Source organism: Artemia sp. Qi Xiang Cuo, chromosome 2 (genome assembly GCF_049724085.1).
Source record: "Artemia sp. Qi Xiang Cuo chromosome 2, ASM4972408v1, whole genome shotgun sequence".
Classification (NCBI taxonomy): domain Eukaryota; kingdom Metazoa; phylum Arthropoda; class Branchiopoda; order Anostraca; family Artemiidae; genus Artemia; species Artemia sp. Qi Xiang Cuo.
This window is the reverse complement of record NC_142795.1, coordinates 33230588-33253535: the sequence shown is the minus strand read 5'-3', so window position 1 is coordinate 33253535 and position 22948 is coordinate 33230588. Positions and strand designations below refer to the sequence as shown.

The window sequence follows — 22948 nt, the reverse complement described above, 5'->3', positions numbered from 1 at the left end:
ACTTATTTAGCCAAACATCGAAGCATTGATCTAATCTATGGTTCTTTTTCAGTTATCCAATAAATAAAAACATGTTTTTAGTCGCATCCTTTTGAATCTGTGAAATCTTTGGAAACTAAACTGCTAACGCTAACGAACAGGAAATGCTTTAAAAAAGGGTCAGAGCTAATTATAGGCCTCGCGCTGGAGCCTTGTGTCAAACCAGTGCGGGTTAATAACAACAGCGATGGATGTCTCAGTTAGAGAAAAGATTACAATTGAGAAAAGTCCAAATTTATCAAGAAAGATAATTATTTCTATTTTTCGAGAATTTTGTTTGTAAAAACAATGGGGGATGGGTTAGGTTTTGAGGGTAAAAGGAACATATTTTACGTTTTCTAGCGAATATAAAAGATTGCATAGTGATGTTTTTATTAGAGAGGGAGGGGGGAGGGGATTTACCTGAATATACTGGAGGTTGATCAAGGAAAATAATTTTATTTTGAAAATAAAAAATGTACTCAAATTGCTAATTGTGGCTGTCAAGGCTTCAACCTCATCAATAATATTTAGTGTTATATCAATTGTGTCACAATACTTTTTGATTATTTAATCACAATGTATGTCCGCTATATATGAAATCTCAAAGGGCGAATTGTTATGTAATGGGGAAAACCATATGTAACCAGCCCCGTTATTGGCTCAGAAGGGGGATGTAACCGACTCGCTGATTGGCTGAGAAGGAAACACATGATCTAACTGTTTTCTATTTCTGAAAACTCATAACACTCGCCTCGAGCGTGCACTTACAACAACAACAACAACAACAAATGTTGTTTCCTATTTATGGACACCTTGACATTCGCCTCGAGCATGCACTTACAGCAACAAAAACAAATGGTGTTTCCTATCTCTGGATACCATGACATTTGCCTCGAGCGTGCACTTACAACAACAACAACAAATGCTGTTTCCCATTTCTGGACACCTTGACATTCGCCTCGAGCGTGCACTTGGCCAAAACAACAACAACAGCACCTTTGGAAATTTAGGTCATTGACCTCATTAACCACGTGTTCTCCCTAGGGATTCCATGTCCTTATTTGGTGTACTGACAGAGTTAGACTAAATTGTAGATGGCAGCAGGGGTGCCCGTCACGATCAATTGAAGCCTTTCTACTTTTGTTTACCTTTTTCAGATTTCTCCAGGTACACGTTTAGAGCTGTGTTGACTCTAGCAGAGCTTACAGAGTCACACTTCCAAACCCGCCCCCCCCCCCATTCAAAACCAAATAACGAGTGACACCAAGATTTAAATCCCTGTCCTCCCGGATAAAGGATTCACGACAAAGGATTAAAACGTAAAAAATTACTGCACACAGGACTTTGGCTACTACCCCCTTCCCCTCTCCTAACCGTAAATGTTCTAAGGCCTAATGCGAGATTTGGGTTTCATTGAAAAATATATGTATTTTGAACAATGTGCTTAAATTTTTCAATAGATCAACGACACATAAAAAGTAAACCATAAGCATTGCAATACCTCTGCCTATGAAAAAAGCGAAGTGGCCTCTAGTTTTAATAGTAAAACTTGCAGCAGTATTTGCAGTCAAAATTGTAGTCTTAGCAGTACTAGTAGTGGTAGTCACAGTCGCAAGCACAGTTTATAGAATTAACCAGTATGATCATTTCCTATCTCACCCATTATAAAAACCCGGACCGAGGTGCAAGTGCTCCGAAGAACGTAGAAACATAAGCGGCATTAGATCTTTTCACGGGTAGACAAGTCAGATTTCTCTTGGACGCGAAACAATCGGAAATAAGTGGAAACCCGCTATTAGAAATAATGCATTTTGTAACCATTTCTCAATGATTGACGCAAACACACTGATACATAACTGCACAAACAAGTGGAAGGAGCTTTTTGTTTGCGGCGAGACTGAAGACCAGAAATGATCTGCGATAAACTTACTGGATGATTCTATAAACTGTGGTCGCAAGTAATAGCAGTTGCAGATGCAATTAGTCATAGCCGTAGTCACAAGTTATCGTAGTCGTAAGGAGTTACAATTGTAGTCGCAGTCACAAGTATTCACAGTCGCAGCTGCAAGTAGTTACAGTCACGAGTAGCTAAAGTAGCTGCAGAGTTGAATTCGTATTTGCAGCTGACAATAGTCACAAGTAATAAGTCACAAGTATTCATAGTTTTAAGTAGTCATAGTCGAAAATAGTCATGGTAACAAATTGTCGCAATTGTAAATAGTTGCAGTCACTAGTAGTCGCAGTCACAAGTAGTCGTATTCACAATTAGTCAAAATCGCTATAAAAAATGGTCTTAGTCGTCTTAACAGTCACAAATAGGTGCAGCCGTTGATATTCACAGTCAGAAGTAGTTACAGCCACAATTAGTTAAAGTAGCTGTCGCAGGTGTAAGTAGTTGCTGTCGCAAGCAGTTTAAATTGCTGTCACAGTCACAAGTAGTCGCATTAACTGTTGCAAGTAGTAGCAATCTTATGTAATCGCAGTCCCAGTGGCAAGCAGTCGTAGTCGTGGTTCCAAGTAGTCGCAGTTGCAGTAACAGTAGTAGGAGCAAGAGTAGTCCTGAAAGCTTCAGTTTTATACCCTTAGTTGCTCCTAAGGTATCACATATGCGACCTTTGGATAACCCGGTTGAACATAGTGTCTTGATTTATATTCGTTTTATGTAGTGATTTGTATTTGTAATTGTTTTTATTTTTGTTTATTATGGTAAATAAAGTCAAAGTCATTAGTTTAAGATCTCCCTTAAAATTCCCTGAAGTTTTTCCTTAATACTATTAGCCTTTTCTGACGCACTCAGGACCAAACTACCCCCCTCCTCTTTCCCAATGAGAAATCATGTATATAAAAAATGGGCCAATTGAATTGATTTATGACATTACCGCACGTGCTTATTGGTATACCTCACAAATACGAAGCCTTCGTTTATGTAGCCAGAGCTATAGTTTTCAGGTGAAATCAACTTTTCCACAACCGTGTAAAATATTTTGCAAGTTCTTTTACTTTTGAAAATACAAAGATTGCACGGGACATTTTTTTTTAGCACCTACCCCACATCAAGGGAGAAATGGTGGATCTGGAGGAATATAAATGGACCCTTTATCCCCGGTCCCTGAACCAAAGGTATTATACTTTGATGCTGTTTTCACGTACATGTATACGCGTCAATAAAAAAAAGAAGTGGTTATACAAGTCCTAAGAATTGGGTAGACACACAATTCAAAGTAGCAAGGCAATTATTCTAAATGTGCCACCAGAAAGTCCATTCCATGGAGCTGTTGAGCCGCCAAAAAATCATCTTGGGTGTTTTTAATTGTGAAACTTGTATTGTATAATTAGGCAAAACACGCATGAGGTCTCAAGAATCAAAACTGGACTTTCTGTGCCACCATAAAGTCCATTCCATGGAGCTGTTGAGCCGCCAAAACAATAATCTTGGGTGTTTTTCATTATGAAACTTGTATTGTATAATTAGGCAAAATACGCATGAGGTCTCAAGAATCAAAATATCTCACCGTTGAATATTTAAAGTCCACAAGAGGTCGAACCAGCTCAAACGCTTGATTTAGCCGCTTATTAATCAGCTGTGGCAGCACTGCACATAGAGATATGCCAGTACATTTAATAACCATGTCTGATCTGGAGAAAAGAGCATAAGATCAGACAACAACAAAAAGAGTGAATTAGATTGAATCTATAAAGTACAAACAGGCAAATAAAATGAATACTAATTAAAGACTCAAGCAAAGCATTGAAGACTAGGACAGGGTTCGTATTTGTATAGTTACCACTTTTGTGCTGATTCTTCAATTGTATCCCAAAATATAAGAAGCTTATTTATATTTAGGGACTACAAAAAGATTGTCCAAAAAGTAAAATAAGTAAATAAAAAATATATAGAGCCGCTTAACTTCTTGGCCTAGCAATATTATTTTTTAAGCTTCACCAACAAATTTTCTCAACATTTGCTAAGCTACTGTTGCTGAAAGTGCTCATTTAAATTCATGTGCGTGCAGACAAAACAAAGACCGAAATAAAATATACAACCATCAATCCGTCAGGAATATTATTATTATGAAGCTGGGGTGGAAAAGCCATTGCTAATGGTATTTTGCAAATTCGATTTTTTGGTGTGCCTAAAATTTGTACGTGAAGTGTTTTTTAAAGTTTTCAAACTCTTTGTGAAGTAAGTCTAAAAATTTATCTTCTTCGACAAATTAATTTATGCTTTATAGCTATCGTTATCTTTGGAATTATGACATTTTTGGTACTGTGGTTTTCCTTACTATATGTTTAGGGTCAAAAGGAACTGAGAAACATATCAATGAGTCATGACGAAACTTCTTGTGAAATTAGCTAGAACAATTGTGTACAAGTGACCTGCTTCTTTTGGATATTTACTTCTTCGTCATAGTTGGGCAGTAGAGATCGATAATAAGAATTGATTGCAAAACCGAAATGTGTACAAACTAAATATAACATCTAATTTAAAGAAGTACCTTAGTTAAAATTAGCACCGTAAAGACTCTACAGCAGAACTTAAATATTGTCAGCAGAATCGCACAATTACTGTTGTTTGTTTTTTCGATTGAGACTTCATGACAAGACCAAAAGAATTTGGGGTTATCTTTAGAAAGAGTAGGCTAATATATTTTCGGTTTGAAATAAAGCATGCAAGGGTTCCCAAATTCAAACCCTTTATAAAATACATAACAAAAGATTAGAACATTAGAAAGATTAGGAAAAAAGATTACCTCTAATATTGACATCCATGTAGAATAAAATTTAAAAAACAATCGAAAGTAAATTCTAATCTTTGTTAAAGCAACTCTTTAGCTACTTATCTTGAAGAGATACTTAAAGTAAATAAAAACACGACGAGTAAAAAGAGCTCATCTTTTTTAAATAAAAATTTAAAGCGACGAATTTCAACAAAATATCTGCTTGCTTTTCAGTCGACCTACAGAAACTTTGTTTCGCCTGATATAACACCCTTTTTCAGTGGATAAACGTTCAGGATTTTTAGTTTTTTTTTTTTTTAAGTTGATCCTAACATTCCGGCATAATAAAATCAAGAAAAATTTAAAATAGATACTTCTTGAAGTAGAAAGACAAAACCTAAGACTAAAGTCTTTGCAAGTCTTTGCAGAACCAGACTGGATCTCAATCCACCCCCTTTCCCCATAATATCACGAAGTACAATTATCTCTCTGCAGAGAAAAACAATTAATTAACATGACACGAGTCAATTTTGTCTAACTATTAAATAAAAAAAACAAGTTTTTTAAACTGAAAGTAAGGAGCGACATTAAAACTTAAAACGAACAGAAATTATTCCGTATATGAAAGGGGCTGCCCCTCTTCAACGACTTGCTCTTTACGCTAAAGTTTTTTATTGTTTTAAAAAATAAAGTTGTGAGGCAGAGTCAAACTTTTGCATAAAGAGCGAGGCGTTGAGGAGGGGACAGTCCCTTTCATATGCGGAATAATTTCTGTTCGTTTTAAGTTTTAATGTTGCTCCTTACTTTCAGTTTAAAAAACTTGTTTTTTTTATTTAATTTCTGATCGTTTTTTAGTTAATGCAGCTTTTATTTTGGCTCACCGTCATTGAATAAGTAAAAAAAATTTGCTTAAAAATTTTACTTTTCTTTTGCTAAATGACTGTCGTTAATTTAGGTTCTGACGTAATTTATATATTAGCTTGCATGACCCTAGTTAATACCTTACTCTTTAAGCTAAAGTCTACATTTTGTTCCATTCTCTTAAAAATTACACCTAATCATAAAGGCCGTTAATTAGATTAAATAGCTCGTATGAAAGTACTAAAAAATCTTTGGCTTAAAGAGCGAGGCATTGACTAGAAGGTGAACCGAATCATATAGCTAATATTTTTTGTTCGTTTTAAGTTTTGATGTTGCTCCTTACTTTCAGTTGAAAAACTTTTTTTATATTTAATTTCTTATTTTGGTTTTAAATAATGATGGGAAATCCGGCGCCCCCTTCATAGCCACATCCCTTCCCCCATGAAAACTTCCTTCATGAAAAGATCCTCCCATATAACCCCAGCCCACTCCCACCCCCCACCCCACTGCCAGAAAAAATTCCCCCTGAAAACGTCTGTATACTTCCCAATAACCAATGCTATATGTTAACATTGGGTAAAGTTCATAACTTTCAGCCCTCCCCCTGGGGGCTTCGAGGGATTAAGTCATCCTAAAAGACATAGTTATAATATTTTCGACCATGCTGAACAAAATGGCTATCTCAAAACTTTGATCGGAAGACTTTGGGAAAAAAATGAGCGTGGGAGGGGGCCTAGTTGTCCTCCATTTTATTGGTCACTTAAAAATTGTACTGGAACTTTTAATTTCTGTTCCAATAAGCCCTCGCACGATACTTTAGGTCCACTGGGTCGATACGATCACCCCTGGGAAAAAGAAAGAAAAAAAAATAAAATAAAAATAAACACGCATCCGTGATCTTTCTTCTGGCAAAAAATAGAAAATTCCACATTTTTGTAGATAGGAGCTTGAAACTTCTACAGTAGGGTTTTCTTATACACTGAATATGACGGTGTGATTTTCATTAAGGTTCTATAACTTTTAGGGGGTCTTCCCCCTTTTTTCGAAAATCAGCCAAATTTTCTCAGGCGCGTAACTTTTGATGGGTAAGATTAAACTTGATGAAACTTATATATTTGAAATTAGACTTAAAATCTGATTCTCTTGATGTATCTATTGGTATCAAAATTCCAATTTTTAGAGTTTCGGTTACCATTGAGCCGGCTCGCTCCTTACTTACAGTTCGTTACCACGAACTGTTTGATAGGTAGAGCAATAGCGATGCCTGAGTAAAGATTCAACTGGACTTAATGTATTTTTTCTTCACTAAGACACTTTATATGGAAGAATTTGTCATAAGAACTTCAGAGGGGGCTCATTCGATTGGAAATTAAAAGTTCTAGTGCTCCTTTTAAGAGTTAAATGTGATTAGAGGGAAAAATTGTTTCCTCGCGGATGCCACTTATTCCCCAAAAGAATTTTGTTAAGCATAGCTGGAAGATCCAATATACATACCTCTTGCCAAGACAGCCACCTCCCCTACAGTCCTTGGGGCAAGAGTTTGGGTATCGCCTCTTACTCTCACTGTAAAAGTCTAAAGCCTACTGCGCCATTGGCGCTTAACTGAAAACGGATTATATTACGAATCTTTTCTTTTCCAGTTCTTAAAGCATTGAAAATAAAAATAAATTACAGTGAAATAAATTCTTGAACTGATGGATCTTTTAACAATTAATATCATTATACATCAAACATTCAATTTGATGTTGTTTATACTTTCCAAGATTGTTCAAGACGCATATAGTTTTCAGTAAAGCGCCAATAACGCATAAGGTTTTAGACTTTTATAGTGAGAGAAGGAAGCAATACCCACACTCTTGTTTGTAGTGATTTTTGTTCGTTTAAAGCCTGATTTGCATATTCAATTTAAGTTTCATTCGTTTTAAGATTTATTTATTCATTTAGATTTGTATGTTTGTTTGCATTGATTGTTTATTTAATTTCTGTTTGTTTTAAATTTCATTTATACTTCAGTAGCAAAACGTTTTTTTTCATTTTAAGCTTGATTTTCATGTTCAATCTAAGCATTACTCGCTTTAAGATCTATTTATTCATTTATATTATTACTTGTTGTATGTTTTTTGCTATGATTGTTTATTAAATTTCTGGTCGTTTTGAGTTTGAATTTTAACAGGTATTTGTATCTGCTAGGCTTAAGTTTAAAATGGTATTTAATTTTCTTTGAAAAACCTATTTGTTGGAATTTTTTTTAAAATTAATTTTTGTTCGTTTTTTATTGCAAAAATTTTCAATTTTTTAGAAGTTCCTTATTTGAAAACCAAACTTTTTTTTAAATCAAATGTTCACCTAAATATCAAAACTGGTATCAAAGAAAAATATCAAAGTGAAAAAATGGATTTGTATCAACCACGGAGTTTTTATTATCAGATGTTTTAACTATTTTTAACAAAATGGCTATCTCAAAATTTTTATCGGAAGGGTTTGGGGGAAAAGGGTATGTGGGGGGGGGAGGAGCTAGTTGCCCTCGAATATCTTTTGAGTCTTAAACAATGAACTAGAACTTTCAATTTCCAATCAAATGAACCCTCTCTGAAGTTTATACGAGCATCCCTTTCATAACAACTATATACACCCCCAGGACAACACTTACAACGCCTACCCTCATGGCCCTGGGGAGTTGTGTCGACACCGGAGTTTTTGTTATCTAATTTGGAACATTTTCAAAAAAAATGGCTATCTAAAAATTTATAGCGGATGGGTTTGGGGAAAAAGGGCGTGGGGGGTTAGTTGCCTTATATCTCTTGACTCTAAAAAAGTGAACTAGAACTTTCAGTTTCCAAGCAACATACCCTTAGGGCATAACTTAAAACGCCTCCGCCCAGGCCTTGGGGGTTATATTGACACCAGAGTTTTTCTTATCCGACCTTTGAACTATATTTAACAAAAAATCTGTCTCAAAATTTTTATTAGATGGGTTTTGAAAAAGAAGTCGTGGGAAAGGGGGGGGGCTAGTTGCCTTCGAATCTCTTTTGAATATTACAAAGTGAGCTCGAACTTTCAATTTCCAACCAAATGAGCCCTCTCTGAAGTTTATACGAGCATCCCTTTCATAAAGACCCTATATACCCCAGGGCATAACTTACAACGCCTATATCCGGGCCCTGGGGTTTTTCCGACACCTGAGTTTTTGCTATCTGACTTTTGAACAACTTTTAACTTAATGGCTATCTCAAAATTTCTATCGAATGTATTTGGGGAAAAAGGAGCGTGGGGGAGGGAGGATAGTTGCCCTTCCAATCTTTTTTTACTCTCAAAACGGAACTAAAACTTTCATTTTCAAATCAAATGAGCCCTCTTTGAAGTATTTACGTGCATCCCTTCCATAAGAACCATATATTCCCCCAGGGCATAATTTACAACGCCTGCCCTCGGGCCCTGGGGGACTGTGTCCGCCCCGGAGTTTTCGTTATATGGTCTTTGTATTATTTTTAATGACAATTTTTATTTTAATGGCTATATCACACTTCAATAGCAAAATATTTTTTTTTCTGTTTAAGCTTGATTTTTATATTCAATCTAAGCATTACTCGCTTTAAGAGCTATTTATTCATTTATATAATTACTTGTATGCTTTTTGCTGTGATTGTTCATTAAATTTCTGTTCGTTTTGGGTTTCATTTATTCCTTAGTAGTAATTTCTGGTCGTGTTGAGTTTGAATTTTAACAGATATTTTTATATTCTGAGCATAATTTTAAAATTGCGATTAATTTTATTTGAAAAACATATTTTTATGCAAGTTTTTTTTTTAATTAATTAAAATGAAGCGTTCGTGGAATTTTGAAAACGATATTGTATTAAGTCAAAACATGCTCTGTGTATACAGCTTGTCAAATGGAAGTATCAGCAGTATCTCACGAACAGCATATAGTATTAAATAGACACGTTTAGGGCATGTTGATGGAGATGTTGAACTAGCCAAAAGGCTTAGAGCATTAAGTCAAAAGTTTCAGGGGATATTGAGGGGGGTGTTGCACTAACGAAAAGGCACTGTTTGCGTTATACCACTACTACTACTACTACTACCGCTACTACCACTGAGGGTAAGAGTATTAAGATGAAATGTTCAGGACATTTTGTGGGAAAATGTTGAACTAAATCAAAACACATTATACACGTGTGGTTTATCAAAAAGGTTTATCAAAATTACCTTAGGTTATCAAGAAATACCCAGGAACACCTTAGGGTAAAAGCTAAAACTTGCAGCGCTACTAGTATTTCTACCACTTTTTTTTTACTCTATCTCCTATTGCAACACCTTCTGTTGAATTAAGTAAAAATACTTCAAGTGCATCCAGGTACGTAAAAATGGCATGGACAGGGTATTGAAGGACTACAATACAGTGTTCAAGTTAGAAAATTTCAGTAAAAAGCGTATGTTGCTATAAAACTGAATCAAAAGCCACTATTTGCATGCTGGCTGTCAAAAGAACGTATCAGCGCTATCTTAAGAACGGATGAGCGTATTAAGTTGAAAGTTTTTGGGCTACTTTTATTGCTACAATGATTGCTGCGGCTGTTACTGCTATTGAACTAGATCAGAAGGGCTTATGTAAATCAAGGTTATAAAAATGACAGACACAATGTCGCAGGAGCAGAATAGGGAATTAAGTTTTATCTTTTTTCAGGAATAGTTGAGGGGGGGGGGGGTAATTGTGAAACTAAATCAAAAGCTAGTTTTCAATTTTCAAGTGGTCGTAATAGCCCAGAAACAGCTAGGGTTGTTACGTTGGAACTTTCAGAGCTTGTTATTGGGGCTCCTGAATTACATCAGAAGACACTATGTCCATCCAAGTTTTTCATAAGAGCGTATTAGCGACATGTTAGAAATAGATAAAGGTATTAAGTTCAAAATTTGCCGGCAAGTTTGGGGAGGGGGCGGGATGTTTAACTAAATATGGATGTTGAAGGGCGCATCTGCAATGCATAGAATTAACTAAGGATATAGAGGTATAACTTTAAGTTGATGTTATGGTGAAAAAACATCAAAACGCACTATATGTAGGCGGCTTGACAAAAGAGCGTATCGGCAATATCTTAGGAACGACTGAGGGCATTAAGTTGATTTTATGGCCGCTACGTCTACTAGCACTACTTCTACTACTGCTACTACAGCTACTAATTATGCAACCACTATTAGTGCTACTACTGCTACTACTATGTCTGCAACTTTTTACGACTGCGACTGCTTCCGTTTGTGACTACTTGTGACTGCGATGAATCACTACTCTGACTACTTGTGACTGTGACTTCAAATATTTGAGACTGCTTGGAACTGCGATTGTGACTAAATGCGACTTTGACTACAACTTTCGTTAACAGATACTTCCGACTGCAACCGCAACTACTTGTGACTGTGAACATTTGACATAATAACTGTGATTATGTAAGACTGTGACTAGTTGTGACCGCTACTATGACTACTTTGAACTGTGATTGCGGCTTCATGCGACTGTGGCGGTTTCATTTATTTGTTGATAGTGATTTATGGTAGTTTTACGTTTGAAAATTTATTTAACTTTATTTCTGCTCATATGTGGTTTAATGTCACTCTTTACTTTTCTTTTAAATTTTGTGGAAACCTTTTTTAAGTTAATACAGAGCCAAAGTATGGTACTTCCTTAAAAATAAATTTTTGGAGACACATTATAATTTTTTCAGTTTAATTCCGTTACGAACAATCTTTAACTGAGAATTGAAGAATTTCTTTGGGTTCATCCATAATTACTTCTTTTAATTAAAATGAAAAGAAGTGATTGTGCCGTCCCAATATCACCAGCCATCGAGGAACGTTAAACGTCTCCAGACACTACCATAACGTAGATATTAAGTCACGATTTGTTTTATATTTACCCTGTTTTAAGATCTCGATTAATTTCGGGGGGAAGGGGCCCTAATAATGTAGGGAGAGGGGGCTCTATCATCGAACCAGGTAAATTCTTTTTCGTTTTTATATTGTGCTATGTTCACATGACATTTATATAGAATGTACAAACTTCGAATTATTTTACTACTAACAATACACTAACACTAACAATGCACTAATAATAGCTACTTACCCAAATGTAACTTACCCAAATGAAAAAGTGAATATATCTTATAACTAAGTAATTGAGCGTTTAGACATGGGAATTCAAAATGTCAGTTGCATTTCTTTCTCAACGAATTTACCGTAACTATGCCAACAAACATAAGAGAGCGTTAATCATCGTCATACAAACGAGTATCCGAACAGACTGATGATTTAAATCTCAAGTCCCGATTCACTTTTCAATAGTCCTTTTTTGACCCGTCGATTAAGAGCAAAGAAAGACCTAAACTTAAATTAAGAGGGAGGTGAGAGGTCGTTAGGGTCGTTGAACCAGATCCATTATTTTCTATTTTATTTCTTTATTTTGTGCTTTGTTTCAATAAAACTTATACACGACGTTCTGCCTTTTGGATTATCTTGCCTAATTTAGGGCGGTTCGTATAAATTAATAGTAGCTACTTACCCAAAAGCCACTGAAAAGGGGAATATTTCAAATAACAAAGTTGCTTTGACTGGAAGGTAGTGATTGTCTTTCACAATGTCAATTTCTAGCGATTCAATATACGCTCGGTTATCAAATTTCAGCTGAAATGTTACATGTAACGTATCCATTTGTGTTTCTTCTTTTATAAGTGATATGTCCAAGTCTGTTTTATAGTAATGCTTCCCGACCTAAAAATAACAAATAGAGTAGCCTATATAATTGAGTGGCATATATAAGACGCCAATCATGGGTCTCCTTCGCCACTTGTAAAACCTCTACTTTTGCAAGACCGGTAAAAATGTTAGGTTATTTACCTGTTTTATTTTACCTTAATTTCAGGTAAAACTGAAGACAAAAGAAATCAAGGTTTACTGTCAATATTCAATTTCCCAGAGAGAATATAAAAGCTCGGCGTAAGATTTCTGATCTAAGTGAGAAAAGCTATTATAGAAAATAGAATAAGGGATAAAACTCCATGCTGTCAAAAAAAAAAAATTGTTACAAGAAATAATCCCAATTTATATTATATAAATTATGTACCGTATGGTTGTAAACCATATTATTTAGACTCGTTACATGAGTTTTTTCCTGTTGATGATGTTTAGTCGGATTTGTACTTTTCAACACAAATTTAAACGAACTAATGAAGCCTAAAACGAACCGAATTTAAAATGAATAATCGAGTGAACCTAAAACAGAGAGAAAATCCTACAAATCAAAGCAAAGCCCCGTAAACCCTCAAGAACAGTTTGTTTCTAATTTATTGTAATATCGAATAACAACAAAAAAAAAAATCAAAAAAAAAAAAAAAATCACAAGCTCTAAAAGGCTTATAACTAGGCTAAGAGCTATCAAAAATAAAAGCGGAGCTAGCGGTCCTTCAGGCTTTCGAAAAGTTTGATGCTCATTTGTCTCTCACCAAAGAAAGAATAAGAAGATACAGTACTAATTGCTAAATGAAGTAAAAAAAAAAAAAATCTTAGAATAATAAAAATCATAACTTTCGGCTTAATTTTACTATCTTAAATTGACAATTTTTGTGTCTCAATACCTACCCTTCTTTTCTATTTAGTTAAGAAGCATAAGGAAGCATTTAGTTTGTAGAGGAAGTCTTTTGAATCTTAAACCAATTGATTTTCACATTTGAAAAAATGAATTTAAAATAAAAAAACTTTATCGGTAAAAATTTACTGAATACCAACTAAAGAAACTAGATTGTTTGCTAGAATACGATTAAACAATTTTTTTTAACTGAAACTAAGGAGCGACATTAAAACTTAAGACGAACAGAAATTATTCCGTACATGAAAGGGCCTGTCCCCTCCTCAACGCCTCGCTCTTTAGCCTAAAGTCTGACTCTTTCTCACGACTCTACTTTTTAAAACAATAAAAAAGACTTTAGCATAAAGGGCGGGGCGTTGGGGAGGAAGGGACAGTCACTTTCATACACGGAATAATTTCTGTTCGTTTTAGGCTTTAATGTTGCTCCTTACTTTCAGTTAAAAAAAAAATTTACTTAATTTCTGAATGTTGTTGAATTAATGCAGTTTTTGATTTTGGCTTACCGTACATGAACAAATAAAGCGAAATTTGCATATTAGTTTTACTTTTTTTTGGCTAAAAAGCTTTTTCAAAATTTAATCGGATTATTATGAGAAAAATGGGGGGGGGCCTAGTTGCCCTCTAACTTTTTTGGTTACTTAAAAAGGTTACTAGACCTTTTAATTTTATTTACGAATGTTTTTATTAGTAATAAATATACGTAACTTACTTTTCAAAGTTCTATATTCATATAATTTTGCTACGTATATGAGGGGATTCACCCCCTCGTCAATACCTCACTTTTTAGGCTAAAGTTTGAATTTTGTCCCAGTTCTTTAAAAATGACCCCTGAATCACAAAGGCCGCTTAATTAGAGTAAATAGCTCTTTTGAAATTACTAAAAATACTTTAGCGTAAAGAGCGAGATGTTGAGGAGGGGAAGAATCCCCTCATATACGTAATAATTTCTGTTCACTTTGAGTTTTAATGTTACTACTTACCTTCAGTTGAAAAAACTTGTTTTTTTTTATTTAATTTCTGATTGGTTTTTAAATAATGCTCGAAAATTTGGCGCCCGCTTCATGGAAATTCTCTTCCCCCATAAGAAATTCCTCCATGGAAAGATCCTCCCATGTAGCAACCTAACCCCTACCCCCTCCCCCCACCGTAAAAAAATCCTCTCTGAAAACGTCTGCATACTTCCCAATAACCAATACTATTCGTAAACAATGGGGAAAGTACATAACTTGCAGCCCTTCCCCCGGGGCCTTTGGGGGATTAAGTCGTTCTCAATGACATAGTTATTAGATTTTTCGACTATGCTGAACAAAATGGCTATCTCAAAATTCTGATCCAGTGAGTTTGGGAAAAATGAGCGGGGGAGGGGGCCTAGTTGCCCTCCAATTTTGTTTGTCACTTAAAAAGGACACTAGAATTTTTATTTCCGTTCGAATGATCCCTCCTGTGACATTCTAGGACCACTGGGTTTATACGATCACCCCTGGGAAAACATACAAAAAACAAAAACAAATAAAAACGCATCCGTGATCTTTCTTTTGGCAAAAATACAAAATTCCAAATTTTTGCAGATAGGAGCTTGAAACCTCCACTGTAGGGTTCTCTGATGCGCTGAATCCGATGGTGTTATTTTCATTAAGTCTATGACTTTAGGGGGTGTTTCCCCTTTTTTCGAAAATAAGGCAAATTTTCACAGGCTCGTAACTTTTGATGGGTAAGACTAAACTTGATGAAACTTATATATTGGAAATCAGCATAGAAATCCAATTCTTTTGATGTGTCTATTGATATAAAAATTTTGTGTTTCAGAGTTTCGGTTACTATTGAGCCGGGTCGCTCCTTACTTACAGTTCGTTACCACGAACTGTTTGACTTGACGTAAAGGAAGTGAGTCCTTGACATTTGAGCAGTTTTCAGTTTTTCAATATTATATTGTGACCAAGAATGCACTTTTTTCAAACAGTTCATGGCAACGGACTGAAAGCGAGAAGTGACTCGGCCAGATAGTAACCAAAACTCGAAAAAAATTATTTTTGATAATAATTAGTCCAGGGCATTGTGGCATTGTGGCAAGGTTAGGCAGGGCATTGTGAGCCTTACCAAAAAAATTTTTTGGTGGGAGTGCTGGCAACTGCTACCAACAGCTTTGTTTTCGGTATTTTTAAATGGTAATATTACTCTTTTTCCTATTTATATTCAAGGTTTCAATGCATTTAAATGAATTTATACAATGTATCTACGCATCTGAGAAGCCTATTTTAGAGGCTACGATGGCTCTAGTCGAGTAGAAGATACAAAATTATGCAGTGTTTTCATCCATAAGAACAATAATACCTCCTCCACCCAACCAAAATCCTTTAGTAAAAATATTAATAAGGACTTATTCAACAAAACTTCTCTTCATCGAAAATTTGACTATACATTAAAACTTTATAATTTGCAGTCCAAAATTTTAACTCTGAATAAAAAAAAATCGGAAAAAGCGAGACGTTAACAATCATTTTAACTACTACTACTACTACTACTACTAACAACTCATCGCAGCACCAAGCCGCCTGAGGCCAACACAGCTACGCACGCTCCTCCTCCACCCCAATCTCGTCAAAGCCTCCCTTTTTCACCCGCTCACGAGGTTCCCATTTCCTTTAAATCTTTCTTTATGACGTACTCCCAGCCCAAACGGGGATGCCCTGCTTTCCTTTTAGCCCTAGACGGTTGGCCGAAACGAACAATCTTCCGCAATCTGTCATTCTTCATCCGCACAACATGCCCTAACCACCTCAACCTTTCTTTCATTATAGACCTAGAAAGCGGTATTGAACCACTTTTTCGTATAGCCTATTGTTTGAAATATGGTCAGTCAGCTGGGTACCCAGAACAATCCTTAAGCAATTTCTCTGGAAAACACCTAGCAAATCTGCATCCGCTTTTCGGAGCGTCCATGCTTCAGAGCCATATTTGACCACTGTCATCACTGTAGCTTCTAAAATTATAATCTTGGTTTGCAGACTTATCTTCCTATTCTTCCAGACTTTTTTTAACTGCGAAAAAACACCCTGAGCCTTGGCTATTCTATTTTTAACATCTTCACTGCTCCCGCCATCTTTACTAATAATACTACCAAGGTAAGTGAAGCTGCCCACCTGATCAATCTTTTCATTACCCAACGTCACCTTTTCATCTCCACTTATTCCTAGCCTTAGTGACTTAGTCTTCCTAACATTAATTTTCAAACCAATGCTAGCACCCTGAACTCGCAAACCCTTTAAAATTTCATTCATTTTGCTCAAACTTTCATCTAGGGCACTTAAATCATCAGAATAATTTAGGTCTATGATACTTTTACCTCCCCCGTTGATTCAGTAGTCTCCCATTGCCTTTTCTGTGCTCATTAAAACCAAGTCAAGCAAAATAATCAATATAAAGGGGGATATAACACAATCCTGATTAACTCTTTATTTAATAAAAAAACAGCTGCTTACCTCATTTCCTACCTTAATCGCAGCAGTGTTATTCTCGTACATAGCACTAATCACTTTAATGTATTTGTCTGGTATACCATACAAGGATAAAACATTTAATAAAGCTCCTCTATCAACAGAATCGAAAGCTTGCTTATAATCTATAAAACTGAGGACCAAAGGTGTTTGAAAACTTAGGCACTTCTCAATTATTAACATAAGAGTGAAAATTTGGTCAACACATCCTCTACCTTTTCTAAAACCGCTCTGCTCTTCTCTTAAAACTTTGTCTACAGCATCTCTCAGTCTAAAAAGTATCATATTACTAAGCAATTTGCTACCTACAGAGACCAGACTAATGCCTCAATAATTACCACACTCACTTTTATCACCTTTCTTATAAAGTGGCTTAATTAAGGTTTTCCTAATATCGTTAGGTACTTCACCTTTTTCACAAATCATATTCATAATCTTCAATAACTTATTCCTAACCTCAGAGCCACCATATTTAAGAAACTCATTTACTTCCCTATCAGCACCTGGAGCCTTATTATTCTTTAATCCTTTTAGTACTGTTGCTAATTCCTCCTCACAAAACAAATCTTCCTTCACATCCAAGGTATCACAAACTTTTTTATTTTCCTCTATATTTTTTCTGCGACTCTATCTTGGTTAAGCAAATTCTCAAAATGTTCGGCCCATCTCGCTTTAGCTTTTTCCTTATTGTTAATTGCCACCACGTTCCTATCTTTAACTGGGACAAGTCCGGATTGACTACTACCTCTCAATTTGTTAACGTGCAAGTAGAATATTTTACTATTATGCCGTCTAGCTGCATCTTCTAAATCCTCGGCAATTTTATCCATGGCCTCCACTACACACCTCCTTAGTTTTTATTTCAATGCTTTCTCCACTTTCTTTGCATTTCTTTTGTTTTTATGCGATCTATCACTCAGATAATTCTTGTACAAGTCTTTTCTCTTTTCTATTAAACATAAAGCTTTTTCACTAATATTCTTAGGTGCAGTTCTATCTTTCTTCCCTAATACACCTTCAGTAACTTCACAAATTATTTTTCTAAAATTATGCCAACCATCTTCCACATTATCAAATTTTAAACTTTCAAGTTTAGCATTCAACTGTTCCTGAAAAGTTTCTTTCAAATTCTCATCCTGGAGTCTGCAAACATCATAACTTCCGGGGAGGTTGTTACTCTTCTGAAATTTCAACTTTAAATTAACCCTAAACACTACAAGATGTTGATCGTTACTTTTAACATCAATAACAGCACTCCTATATACCCTAGGATCTTGCATTGATCCTGCCAGTCTTCGGTTTACCATAACATAATCAATAAGGTTTGCTGTCTTACCATCACGTGAATACCATGTTAGCTTATGAGCCATTTTATGACCAAACACCGTATTGGTTATAACTAGATTGTTATACCTACAAAATTGCAAAAGTCTGTATCCATTACTGTTTTCTTTTCCTACACCAAATTTACCTAAGCTGGGATACCATCTATCCTTATTTCTACCAACCTGGGCGTTAAAATCTCCCAGTAATAATATCATATTTCTACCTGGGACCTTGTCTATTTGCTCCTGTAACTGTAAGTAAAATTCATCTGAGTCACTAGTATCTCCATAGGTCGGTTCTACAGGGGCATATACTACTATAACTGATACCCTGAACTTTCTAGTCATAAAATGAGCAATTAGTATTCTATTATTAATACCTTCCCAGCCTAAACAAGACTTAGCAGCTTCCTTTTTCATTATGAGCCCTACTCCCTGCCTATGTACCCCATCCTTCCTGCCTAAGTAAACAAAATCTATATCACCTAATTTCATGCTTCCTACACCTGGGGTATGAGTTTCTGAAACTCCTAATAAATCCAGTTCGAATCGTCTGAATTCATCAGTCAAAATGTCGATACGATAGTCATTTTTTAATGTCGTAACATTCCAAGTTCCAATTTTCATTCCGATTCCCCCCCCCCATATGTCCGTATCAGATCTGACCCTTGAGCGTTATGATCAAGATAATAGGCTATTATCATTAAGATAATAGGCGAACTGGTTAATCGCAAAATTACAAAAATGTTCTATACTTCCTATTTTATAACATTTGCTCAGGTCGAATTTTTGTCTTCATACTTATGCTGGTTTTTTTTTCTCTGTAATCTATCAGTTCTAAATTAGATTTTTTTTTCTGTTTAAACATTTGAAAGTGGAGTGAATGTTTGATATGAATACACGTTCTACATCTGCATATAGAATAGAAATAGAGTAACTGAGAAATAAGAAGGTAGGTATACATTAAATATAATTTTCTAAATGAAAAAAAGAAATAATTGAAAAAAATAGGACTTAACTCTTTTTATAATAGGATTCTTAATATAACTAGATATATTAAATCAATTGTAGTTTGATTATTGAAGTCGGTTTGGAGTAAGAGGGGGGAGGGGGTATCTAATCTGGGAATGGTCTAATAATTTTTTATTTCTACTTCTAATATCTAATCAAAACTCCAATAATTCTCCAAATTCTCTTATTTGTAATTACAACTCCTAATAAGCGCAGATAACACCATATCCTTTAAGATTTTAGATTTATGTGCTAATATATCAAACAGTTTGTGGTAACCACAGTTTATATAATTATCCAGTATGATCTTTCCCTATCTCAACCATTATAAAAACCCGGACCGAGGTGTGAGTGCTCCAGAGAACGTTTTTGCAGATATAAACATAAGCGGCATTAGATCTTTTCACGGGCAGACAAAGAATATTCACCTACGGAACAAGTACTGACAAAACCACTTGGCCGGCTCAACCAGTAAGTGGACAATAAGTGCAGAAATAAGTGGGAGGAGCTTTTTGTTCACACCGAGAATGAAGAGCCAGAAATTATTTGCGGTAAACTTACTGGACAATTATATAAACTGTGGTGGTAACGAACTGTAAAAATGGAACTACAAGGCTCAAAAGTAACCGAAATTCTAGAAACGGAATTTTGATATCAATCAATATATCATCGGCTTATGCTACTGATTCCAATTATATAAGATCCATTAAGTTTAGATTTACCCATAAAAGGCTAAGAAACTGCGAAAACTTGCCTAATTTTTGACAGAGGAATGAAACACCTAATAAAAGTGAAAGAATTTTAATTAAAATCAAACTATTAGATTCGGTGTATCAGAGTAACCCTACTTTTCAAGCCCCTATCTGCAAAAGTGTTGAATTTTGTATTATTTGCCAGAAGAAAATTCACGGATGCGTGTCAATTTCTTTTTTTCCCCCAGGGGTGATCGTATGGAACCAACGGTTCTGGAACATCGGAAGAGGGCTCATTTGAACAGAAATTAAAATTTCTTTAATAAAAATTAAAATTTCTGGCCCCCTTCTCACGTCCCTTTTTCCCCCAATTTTGTTCGATCAAAAGTTTGAGATAGCCAGAAATTATACCGTATATGAAAGGGGCTGTCCCCTCCTCAACGCCGCTCTTTACGCTAAAGTTTGACTCTGTCTCCCAACTTTATTTTTTAAAACAATAAAAAACTTTAGCGTAACGAGCGAGACGTTGAGGAGGGTACAGCTTTTTAAGTTTTAATGTTGCTCCTTACTTCAGTTTAAAAAACTTGTTTTTTTTATTTAATTTCATTAGGATTAACATATTTTTACTTCTTGGGTACGTTCCGTATAATTAAGAAGTGCCTCTTTATTTTTAAGAAGCAATGAGACCGATGCTTATCGATGTTTGAGAAGAGTGGGACACATTTTCCCCATGAAATTATAAAAAAGGCCATTTTCAAAATTGTTGCTGGTGTAAATTCGGAACAAGGGACGAAGCAAGGATTTTGTTCCATTCTCTGCATAAAGATGCAAAAGGGTGTTTTCAAAATTTCAAGGGTAATTTTCGCTTGAGAAAAAACAAAACATCAATCTAAAGGTATTTTTCCACATCTCCAATGGAAGGGGGTAATTTTATCCCCCCCTTCCATTAGGTGTGCCTGTATTGAACATGGTACATCTATGCCAAAAGCAATTACAGAAATAAAACAATTATTAATTAAAATTATAAAGAGTATTATAATTCTAGTGATTTCTAGTCAATAGTCTAGTGATTTATGTGCTGATTTAGTGATTTTTTTCAAGAATCTAGTGATTTTTTTTCTCACCGGGTGGCAACCCTGAATGCAACTGCGACAGGTAAAAGTCGGAGCATTTCTTCTCGGTATTCATAAAAACCAATCTGCTCTTTAGCTTCCTCTACAGGAACTTTTAGCTTTATCTTCTCCCCAATAGTAATTACGTCAAACCTTTCTACACACTCATAATCCTAGTTTTTTGTCTCACAAAATTGCTTTTAAATATTTTAATATTTTCAATTAACTGTAAATATTGAGGTTTTTTGAGAACATGTGTGGTCTGACCTTTTGATAAATACAATTTAATCAGGCATTTATTGAGACGACGGTTCTTACTAGTCTATTAAGTCTATTTAAGGAAAAAACAATGAACATTCGTTACATATAAGCCGTATAACATCTAAACAGAACTATGGAACTGTATAAAATTAGAATTTAGCCCAGCCAAGAACAGAAAAATGTGAACTCTTTAAAGTGACCTCGTTACCTAAATCTTCGTAGACAAATATGAAATTATTAGATTACTTCGTTTTGTTGGTGATTATTCATATTGAACACTCATTATGAAAACTGCCCAGAAGAATCAAATTAACTCTAACATACACATTATTCCTAATAAAGGGAGGTCAGAAGTTAAGTCCGTTATCATCTGAAAATTCATTCAATTTAAATGAAGCACCTCTCATAGAAGACTAAAAAAAAGCATCGTCCTAAAACAGTTTTTGGGGCTAAGGACCCCCTTCCCATCAAAAAATTCATTGGCCGATGACCTAATAGTTAATGTGCAACCTTACGATACCCTATAGTTGATGATTTTATTGGATACATGGTCGATAATAACAGTTCATTTTGATGAAATATATTTATTTTCAGGAACAAAGGGTATACTGCTCGCAATTATGCCACCCTGTTTGGGCCAAAAGCCTGGAATGTCGCAATTTGCTTTTGTGTGATTTCTTTTGCTCCTTATAAAAGACAGTAGATTTTAAAATGTCCACTTGAGTGGGCCCTCTTCGAATAATCTAGGGTTACTGACTATTGACGGTCAAATGCCTAACCTACATTTACTGGCAAAGTAGGAAACTTCATATTTTGTCGGTAGTGGCTTAGGGTTCTCACGAATGTTTTAGCGTTCTGACGCATGGTTAACTACTGATGTGTTAACTACCAGTATTTAAGAAAGGAAAGTGGAGCGAAGCCAAAAACTATAGACCTATCAGTATGATCTCCGTCCCCTTAAAAATTATGGAAAGTGAGGTCAATCATGCCATTATACAACACCTGACAGCCAATAATATATTGCTCAACTGTCAGCATGGTTTTGGAAAGGGCAAGTCAATAAACTTAAACTTGCTTGAGGACCACATTGACATACTTGTCATATAGATAAAGGGACCCCGGTTGACCCTTTCCTCCTTGATATTATAAGGTAGGTTCTTCAAAAAACCATTTTTATATTATCTCTCTCATTGGTGCCAGCTCAAGGCCAAAGGCCCAAGAACCTCCATGGAGCAAGATAACATTAAAAACGTACATAAACAAGAAAATTGGGAATATTCCCATTTAAATTTTATCAAAAACAAAGCTCCTGCTATCATTCCCCTCATCCGTTCCTGGGGATTTTCCTGGCAGTTATTATGATGCCTCCATCTCATCACCATTTGTGCCGAGAAGCATATGAATATTATATCTATCTGTTATACAAAAGGGAGAGCATCAATAAGAGGGGAGCTATCATCCAGTAGGATCAAAATTATAGACTTATTTTAAAAACAATCTCAGAAAAGAAGTGAGGTTAAAGCCTCGAGTTGGGTAACTTAATTTTCTATAAATATATTACCTATGGTTTTTCCCCAGGGTCACTTCAAAAGGAAGGGGTGGCCGCATAAATTTTAAATTTTATCAAAAACAAAGCTCCTGCTATCATTCCCCTCATCCGTTCCTGGGGATTTTCCTGGCAGTTATTATGATGCCTCCATCTCATCACCATTTGTGCCGAGAAGCATATGAATATTATATCTATCTGTTATACAAAAGGGAGAGCATCAATAAGAGGGGAGCTATCATCCAGTAGGATCAAAATTATAGACTTATTTT

At 35.3% G+C, this 22948-nt stretch overlaps 1 protein-coding gene across 1 annotated transcript in view; it reads right to left on the bottom strand.

Annotated features, from left to right (window-relative positions):
- The window catches only part of LOC148955157 (soluble guanylate cyclase 88E-like), a 262557-nt gene that overhangs the window by 81263 nt on the left and 158346 nt on the right, over positions 1 to 22948 (bottom strand). The window contains exons 5-6 of the mRNA XM_089106273.1: positions 12153 to 12361; positions 3534 to 3657 (exon numbers count right to left, since the gene is read on the bottom strand). Coding sequence (XP_088962399.1) covers positions 3534 to 3657; positions 12153 to 12361 — 333 coding nt within the window. The remainder of the gene's footprint in view (positions 1 to 3533; positions 3658 to 12152; positions 12362 to 22948) is intronic.